Source organism: Phragmites australis, chromosome 12, assembly GCF_958298935.1.
Source record: "Phragmites australis chromosome 12, lpPhrAust1.1, whole genome shotgun sequence".
Lineage (NCBI taxonomy): Eukaryota > Viridiplantae > Streptophyta > Magnoliopsida > Poales > Poaceae > Phragmites > Phragmites australis.
Window position 1 is genome coordinate 23858964 of NC_084932.1, and position 9842 is coordinate 23868805.

The 9842-nt window shown below is 44.6% G+C and overlaps 1 protein-coding gene across 1 annotated transcript; it reads right to left on the reverse strand.

Moving 5' to 3' along the window:
* Positions 1–5212: 5212 nt before the first annotated feature.
* LOC133886423 (probable protein S-acyltransferase 6) lies at positions 5213–6850 on the reverse strand. Its single transcript, XM_062326133.1, has 3 exons — positions 6722–6850; positions 6409–6591; positions 5213–6277 (listed from the first exon to the last, which is right to left on the reverse strand). Exons 1-3 carry the CDS (start codon positions 6848–6850, stop codon positions 5213–5215), a joined length of 1377 nt encoding a protein of 458 aa, XP_062182117.1.
* Between the last annotated feature and the right edge of the window lie 2992 nt (positions 6851–9842).

The following is a 9842-nucleotide window of genomic DNA, read 5'->3' on the forward strand; positions in this document are numbered from 1 at the left end:
GAGCTATGCTGAGTGGTTGAACCGGTGTCAGTTGTAGTTGATCTGGTGTTGTCCTGTAGTTGATCAGTTGTATGGTTTTTGGGTCTAATTTTCCTTATAAATTGGATCAATTCTCTTCTTTTAATATAAAATCAGCAATGCTCATGTCGTCCTTTCCAAAAAAAAAAAATTTGTTGGAGGATAGAAGTATCTTGTGAACTATGTATGTAATGAATATCAAATTTTGTAAGTTGATATCTTAGTGATTCCATTCCTCCTCTTCGTTCTTCGCTTTGGATGCTCGTCTTGGTTTACGATGGATTTCCTATTTTAACGTAATGTGTCTTGGTTTGATCTATCCAAATTTTTCCTAGAGTATTAGGTTATTATTTAGAAAAGTTTCATTGGTTAATCTTTTCGTAATTCTTGTTTAACCATGAAATTATGATTTAATCAATTTTCGTCATCACCTATCATAATATGCTTTCGGGGTTCATAACTTAAGATGTAGATATTTGATTGATATGATTCTTATTGGATTAGTTCCGTAATTTTGTCTAGTTTTCATTGTTAAAATTTGAGGTTGATCCGATCTATAGATTTAGATCTGCATTATTATTTTTAATGATGTGTCTGCAGTTTGTTTAGAATGGAATACAAGATTAAGTTGAATGTTTAATTAGAGTGAATTTGTTATTTTATTAAAATTTAAATTTAACTTCAGCAATTATTTATCTTCTTTGATTTTCTTATTAGTAAGTAATGGATCCTACACATGTTGCTAGTGACCAACTGAATGGTGGTGCGCATGCACCGAAAAGGTATGAGCAAAGTCATCATAGTAATGATTAAACAAGTTCAAGAGGCTTTATTAACATTGAGCACACGAAATTACTTAAAAGAAAATCTTGCGCGAATTAGTAAATTAAACATAGATGCAATTGAATGGAAGATTACTAGAGCATAGACCAAATGATCAAGATTACATGTTTAGCATATCTATAAGGTCTTGATAAGGGTGGCAATGGGTTGGGTCGGGTCCTGGTGAAGCAAGAACGCACCTGAACCTAAACCCGAGATGACAAACCCAGCCTTGAAACACTTACCGGGTGCAAAACCAACCCCGATGGGGACCCAAGAACCGGGGAGGAGATGCCTAGATCTAGATCTTTCTTCCCGGGTGATGAATCATCTTCCCCACGGTGATAGCGCAGCTGTCGGCAGTTGGGAGGTGGCCCATCTTCCACGTGGCAACGGCGCAGATCCCAGACCGCACCGACGCCCTCCTGCATCGCGCCACGCCCTCCTGCTTCGGCGTTGTCCCGCATCATGATGTCCCTCGCCAGCATCATCACACCGCCCCACATCGTGCCCTCCCGCGCTGATGCCGTCCCGCACCGCGCTTCCCTCACCGGTGTCACCGTACCACCCCGCTCCGCGTCACACCCTTCCATGCTAGGTTTTGCTAGGGTAATAGTCAGGCGACTGGGGTGGGCAATGGGTGGAAGGACGTGGGGAGTGGGCTAGCCTGTGAATTCGGGTGGGTGGGGCAATAGGATTTCGGGTGACACTCGTGGGTGCAAAAATAGACCCACAGCCGAACCTAGTTTAGGTCGGGGCCCTAACCTAATGGCCTTGTGGGGTCATTTTTCCATCAAAAGCCGCTCTCGCCGGGTCTAAAACCCATGGGGACCCGACCCAACCCAACCCACTTCCGTCCCTAGGTCTTGGTAATCTGTTTGTGGTTTCCTTAGTGGGTCCATGACAACAATCTTGCTTTTGTCTGGCTCAATGGCAAGGAGGATCTAGTGAAAATTACACATATATGTCACCATAATTGATTAGTCCTGCCATCGTGTTGTACATAAAGAGCAAAATGAGCATGTAGTGAAACACATACTGAAAGTTGTAGGGTGAAAGTATAAAGTTTTTGTATTTTTGCTTGAGCATAGCATTAAATACATATTCCTCGGCAACCTTCGGGTTCTTTTTCACAAGTTCCTCATTTACAAGCTTCTTGAACGCTGTTCCTTCTGCATGTGTGTATCTTCATTCTAGATCAGAAAGAAGTTAGATATGAAATTTAATGATACAAGAATGTATGCCATAAAATATACATAAGACACTTACAATGTCCAACATCTTATTAGAGAAATGTGGAGGGAATCTTGCTGGGACAATTGATGCAATTCTAGGAATTACAACCAGAATATGTCGTTTATGAAAATGTTCCTCTTTGAATTTGACATCAACCATTTTTGGTAGTGTATCCTGGTTGGACCACTCCATGTACCACTCATGTAAATAACACATTTGATATGGAAGATTCTGTAACTGCCACGGGGGAGCAACATGTTCCCATCTTGAACTATCATCTTACGACTTCACCACCATCTACTTATCCTTCTGCACCATCTCCTTGTGCTTATGCTTGGAACGCCTCCATACTGGCCTTCTTCATGTAACCCTTCTTGCATATATGCTTGTAGTCTGATGGTGGACTTTTTTTCTTTCAAGTCCTTCCCTAAGTTGGCCATTAATGAAAAATTGTTGTGCCCGAGGTGAGACTACACTCTTCTCATGGCTCTCATCTAGACGACTGAAGAATGATGTTATACTAGCATTCATTTCCTCTTTAGACTTAGGAGGTGGTGGTGACTTCTAAGATGGTGATCTTGTTTGCTTCTGAGATGAATGTGATTTCTAAGATGGTGGTGGCAACAACTTGTCAGGACCGGTCCAAGAAAAGGCCAATCTTATCTATGTGTTGAGCCTAGAAAAAATCATAACACATAGTGACTTCATAGATGATAATCATTACAATATCCAACTTAATCATAATTAATCACCTTAAGTGACTTTCGAGGATCAAGATCCAAATAAAATTGCAGCAAAACTACATAGATTTCATCCTTGATGACGACACCATAGGCAAACCGATGTAGAAAACTCCTTAGAACGATCCATCTTTTGTGAGCTCACCAACATCCTCTCCAACTGAGTTTGTTTGGTGATAGCAAGTGTGAGCACATATCATACTCAGCAAGTTATGAAGAAATAATATGCATATGAAGGTTTAAACAATAACATGGAAATACGAGCTATTTCGCATAAAAAATTTACTTTAAAACAATTGAAAAGTGAGTAAATAATTAAGTGAATAATAATAAATAAATAACCACCTCAAGATTCCAACCAACTTAACTAACCTTTGAACACCTCAACCAGGTTCCCTACCACTAAGGTCGACCAATACCTCAATCATAGTTCTCAGCATCGTGATTGGCCAACTATCTAAACCATCAAGTTCTAATCATGTGAGGGTTTCTTATCATTCATGACCATAAGGACGGCTGAATATTCAGTTTTATACTCTGCAGAGATTGTACACTTAACTCACAAGTTATGATTGCCTATTTTGCTAGTGCCGATCAAATACTTACACACTTCTGATGTGCGTAGTTAGGAAATCATTACAAAGCCTTTACAAAGCCCTCTCAACATGTGCATACCCGCTAAGCTTTCACCGCCGTGTGAATACATCTCAACAACGGAAGCCCCCTCTTACATCTTACGGAAACTTTCCATTTCATATCACCAATTGGTCTATGCCATGCTTAGAGTAAAGCTAACTAACCGTGTAGGCTCGTTCCATACCAAGCTTGTGGTTAAACTGTTAACTTGGAATGATCGCTCTATGAACTGATCTTTAGATTTGAGTAAGACTATCACAAACCCAACCGTACAACCTATATCGGTCTCATGCAAAGACTTGCTCAAATCCTAGTTCCATATTGCTACAAAAATTATACAAACATCTTTTATCATAGTTGCATAACACCATTATCATATTCAGTTGAGCCATATCATTATCACCATCCCAAAGCAAGGTTAAGCATGATCTACCCTTCCATAATTAAAACCATAACCATGTGACAAGGATGTTAAACGAAAACTAGGGTAAAACCTAACTTTAGATTGTTGGCGATATTATTAGCATGCATGTTTATAAAATAAAATATTTTAAAAACTGGGATCAATATAGTCAAGGACACAACTTGTCTTCACAATACTCAGTTGGATCTTCAATGTTTTGGTCCTGCATTACTTTCTACTCCTTCGAAACGTTGGCATCTACTCGTGAACATAAGCGGCAAGACAACAAATAAACACCAAGAACAAAAAGGAACCAAATAACACACAACAAACAATATCACTTAATAGATTAGGCTTTTCTAGAAATTTTGGCGAAAGAACAGATCAAATTGGAGCTACGGTTGCCAAGTTACGGCTTTCAGATGATTAAAGCATGACAAAAAGATTAACTATGGGTGAAACTATGTTATTATGATTGTTTTAGAATTTTCTAGAGTAATCTATGATTTTTTTGGATTTTCTAGGATTTTTCTAGAATTTATTTGAATTATTTAACCATAGAAAAGCATTAAATAGAATTAATAACATTATTAAAACAATAAAACTATTATCAAATTCATTCTAATTATCAAAATTATTTTTACATTGAGAAACATAATTATTGTGCAATTATTTTATTTATGATGTTAGCAACATAAAACAAATCAAAAGGAAAAATAAATGCTGACTGGGATGTACACATGGGATGACATACAAGATGATTTGATGTGGATAACACGTGGTTGATAACTGTGTCGACTGACTAGGTGAAGGCTCCATTAAATTTGTGTGGGCTAGGTTTTATGTAGCAAAAGAGTAAGTTACAATCTAATCTAAGCTACTGATATTATATTAGACGGTTACAGTTTTATAAAACGAAGGGGTATGACATGATCTAATCACGGTTGTTGTTTTAAGATCAGACAGTGATGGTATTACCGATTGGTAACAAAAGCCGATAGTAATAAGTTATGTCAATTGTAACAAACTTAATGATAATTTGATCTTTGGAGTTTATGAATCAGTAATACTATATTATCACTTTCGGTTTTTAGTTGAACTGCCGATAATAGTCTATTACGAATGTAGTGTTTTTATAGTAGTGATGTATGCGTAGATAGGCAGCCTACGTGTATACAACTCGCATTGAACTGCATTACCATGGAAGTAGAATGCTATGAATCATCTTATTTCCAAAACACGAGGACGAAGCTTATCGAGGCTACACGTACTTACGTACACATCACACAAAAACACATGCAAACACTGCATTCCCAATAAAGAATGGCATTCGCGTCTTCTCTTCCCATGCACTCACTCACACCGCCTCGAACTCCCTCCCGTGCGGCCGGCCGGCGGCGGCGCCATACTGCATCACCGCCCCGAGCTCCGCCTGGACCCCGTCCGCTTCGTCGTCCACCTTTCTGCTCTCCCTGCCGGGGCCGCCGAAGATGGAGTGCCGCGGTTGCTGCTGCTGCTGCGTGGCGCACCGGTCGAGCGCGCCGTGGCCCTGGCCGTAGATTTCGCCGAAGTCGGAGGACGCGACGCTGGGGCGCTTGGCGGAGTAGTCGAGGTCGAAGCTGGCCTTGGCCATGTCAAAGCTGAGGCTGTCCCTCGTGTAGAAGCTCACCCTGGACTCCGACGACAGCGGGCCGAGCGAGTAGTAGAGCGCCGCGGCGTCCGGGTCCGCGAGGGAGACCTTCGCCCGGAAGTCGTTCCTCGACGGCGGGATCGGCGACAGGAAGATCTCGGCGATGTTGGCGGCGGCGCCGCGGTTGAAGGGGTTGCCTTTCCCCTCATACCGGTACCGGAAGTTCTCGTACGTGGTCTGGTTGGTGCAGACGAGGTAGGAGTGGAACGCAGTGAGCCCGCCGACGAACCAGGCGGTGACGAAGGTGTAGACGATGAGGAAACCCGACACCGGCGACTCGGCCACGGCGCGGCCGAAGCTGCAGTCGTACTGCCGGGTGATGAGGTACAGGTTCACCCAGCAGAAGCCGAACACGTACAGGCACAGGAACGTCGTCGACGAGATGAACATGAAAAAGAACCGGTAGTTCCTCTTGCCGATGCACTGGCCGACCCAGGGGCAGTGGTGGTCAAAGCGCTCCACGCAGTTGTTGCAGACGGAGCAGTGCGAGCAGCGAGGCGGCCGATACAGCATGCACGTGTGGCAATACTTCACCTTCACCACCATGCCGTTCATGTACACGTCGCGCGTCGGCGGCAGCGGCCACGACGCTCCCCTGCCTCCGCCGCCGCTGGCCGCCGCGGGGGACGCCGAGCTGTCCGTCCCGGCGTAGTCTTCGGGATCCGGCGGCCGCGCGTTCCGCGGGATGATCCCGGGGTCCCGGCCTGACGTCAGCACCAGCACCACGACGTCCTGCATGATTGATTGATTTCGATCACAGCATGCGATGGCGTCACGACGCGGTGCTAAATTTGGTCGAGGAAATTAATGGAGGGCGAGGTACATGGATCGATGATTGACGGTGGTAAGTGTCACGGACTCACGAATACGCCGACGGCCATGGCCGTCGCCGGGACGGCGGGACCGAACGGCTTCCCGATGAGCTCTGCGAGCCGGAAGGAGACGAAGGCGACGAAGAGCGCGAGCGGCGTCATGATGAGCGCCACCGTGAGCACGATGGAGCTGGCATCCGGCCCGAAGATGATCCGACCGCCGCAGAGGAATCTCTGCCACACGACACGACGACCAAACCATCTCAGACAACGATTACAACCACCATATCAGGATTGGCCGCTTCTCCATTTACAGCAAATTAAAGGCTCTATTTGGAACGCGGGAATCTCTGAATCAACCTACATTTTTTCCTCTCCAGACTTGGTAGAGGCGGTGAGTGGCGACGGCGGCCGATGCCGATGCGGCGCTGGAGGCGTCGGAGAGGTGGCTGCGGGGGAGAGGGCTCTTGAACAGCGTCCTCCCCTTCATCATCTCCGGTGCGCCAACCGGTCCGGTGATCCCCGCCGCGTCGTCACCTCAGCCGCATGGGCCGGCCTTGCAGAACGGCCGGAATGGAGGTGGGAGAGGAGGGAGGGGGCGGAGCTTTCCTCTTTTCTCCCGTTCAGACATTGTGCTATCCATAGGAGGGAGCTATAGCGCATTGCGGTTTTTATTGGGATGCAAAGAAAGGATCGGAGGAGGGGAATCGCTATGGCTAAAGATAGCACGCGCATCACAACTCTAGAAAGACGTTTATCAGGGACGTCTGGAGAAGAATCCCATAGTAGGGAAGAAAACAACGGTCATATGTTAGGGAATGGAGATTAACATAGGATAAATGATGATCGATTATCCTCGCAGAAAAAGAAACAATGGTGATGATGAAGATGAATATGATTATGTATAGATGTTCAAACATTTCAAAAGCGATAGTGGTACTGGGGGTGGAATTCGCACCAACACACGAGTGACGAGTGCTAAACTCGGCTGTTGGGCGTGCTGGACTGGGCTAATTGGTACTGCGCCTATTCGGATCAGTTTGGCGTAGTACAACGGACAAAAGGGCCGGCTTAACTTTCGCCCGCGAAGAACTTCGAATTATTTTTATTTATATATTTTTTTATTTTTAAAATTTATAAAAAATTGCTCCTATTTTGAAAACTGATAGAAATGTGCTTCCGTCACCCATCCAACAGGCTATAAGAATCTGTTACCTGTTGAAAGGACGATAAATTTAAATATCATCATCTAATAGGGGATATGTTTCATCACCCAATCAGAGGGCGACAATAGACCATGGTGGCATCCACGTCCACACTATGGCAGCCAAAAAGGTATCGTCATTAGATAGGTGATAACTTAAAGAATCACTTGTCGGATGAGCGACAACGGTTAGGGGCTGGTGGTGTTGGATGTGCCCCGTACAAGACGTGTTACGCTCCATTGTAGACTGACAATGCATGCTCCAGAGCAGGACAATACTGGGTTGTCATGTGCCTGGAGGCCGGGAAAGAGTGGAGAGGGAGATAGGAGCTCACAGGGAAGGATTGAAGAAAGAAGAAGGTGGCGAGGAGGGCAGAGGCATGTTTCCTTCAGAGTTTTAAGAGGTTTTAGAGTTTGGTTCTTTCTTACCCCTCACACAAGCCACACCTCAGCATATAACACAATCACGCATGCGCCACTTCCACCTGCGCTCACCAACAGCTACACATCCCAGTCTGTCGGCGAGTACAAGGTGTTGGGCTTGCCCGCTTGAGCTCTTTTCCTCTAGCCCACCAGTCCATGTCTTTCCGCCATGGTCTTCTCTTCCACTAGCGTCTTCATCGACACGCCCTTTTCTGGATAGCTGGCTTGGGGACAAGCCGTAGACTCTGGGAAGCGATGGCGCAACTCAGCTTCATCTTCCCACATAGCCATGTCCGAAGACATCCCAGACCATTGCACCAGGATTTGGTTCATCGCCTTGGACCACTTCTATTACATCTGATGTTGCAAGATCTTCTCCGGGATCGCTATAGGACCTAGGATATGGATTAGAGGGGATGAATAGGCAGTTTCAAAACTAATTGATTAGCGATTAAGTAAAACTTGTGGAATACAAACTAGAGATCACTAGAACAATATAGATCAACTAGAACTATGTCAAGGTTTGCAATCCTAGGATGACATACAACAATTTATATTCTAGAAAGATAAATTGCGTAAGGTAAATTGTATAAATATAAATATCACAAGAAATGACACTTGAATTTTATCTCATGTATCAGTGATTTGCCTATCACTCCTAATCTACGTTGGGGTGAGTTAAGCTTCTAACTACTCCTCTATCAAATATGCAATTCTCACCACGAGAAAGTGCTCACATCGAGCAACTTGATCTTAATCCGGAATAGAACAATGAACTACTTAATATCTCAATTACACTAGAGTTGCACTTAACTACTCCAGTGAGGTGTGCATAGAATCTCTCACAATCACCATCATGGCTCCTTCATAAATATCTTTGAAGGGATCAACGATGCAACCACCTCCAAGATGTCAAGAAAGGAGCAACCTTCAAGTAACAAGTCAACAATGCTTACTTAAAGAATCACTAGTGCTACAAAGCTTAATCGCTACAATGCAATGCACCAAATGCTCTCACACTCTCAAATGTGCAACCACTAAGCAAAGAGAGGAGAGGAGGAAGTCAAGTGCTCAAGGGATTAGAAATGAAGTGCTAGCATACCCCTTTGAACCAACAAGGGGTCTATTTATAGCCCACAACTCAAAATGAGGTTGTTGCCCAAAGTTTGACTACTCTGCGCATCGGCGGTCAGACCACAATTCATTTGTCAGTCAGACCATCGCTAATCCAACGGCTCCAAAAGTGTAATAATGACTCTGACATCAGTGAATAAATTATCTAGTGGTCAAACTGCCACTGATCTCGGTCCAACACGAACCTCGAAGAAAGCACCAAAACACTTTGTTCCCTAGCGGTCAAACCAGTAAGTCCTGGAGGTCATATCGCTAGCCAGAGCAGAGAATCCAAAACTCTCCGTTCCTTGGCAGTCAGATTGAGACACCCCTCGGGCAGACCATGTCGAGTGTTAGTCCCTGACAATTATTCTAGGGTGTATCGATTGATCGGCGCGTGAACAACACTTGCGGTGTGCGTGCGTTTGTGATGAACTCAAGAACACAGGGGTTATCTAGGTTTAGGTCTCCCGAAGGATAACAACCATACGTCCTGTGTATTTTGTTATAAGTGTTTGTGAACTGGTAATCGATGAGTCCCCCTTCATGCTAGACCTGATCTCATCTTTATATACAAGAGGAGAACTTATAAGTGGGCCCTTTTTCGCTAACCTATACCTAGCTAGATATACTTTTCTCAAGCCATCATCACGCGGAACGTGCACGCTGCACCTTACACCGGTGGTATTACGAGGCTTGTCCCATCCTCTTGGATGCCTCCACTCTTACCTTACCTCAGTAGCCT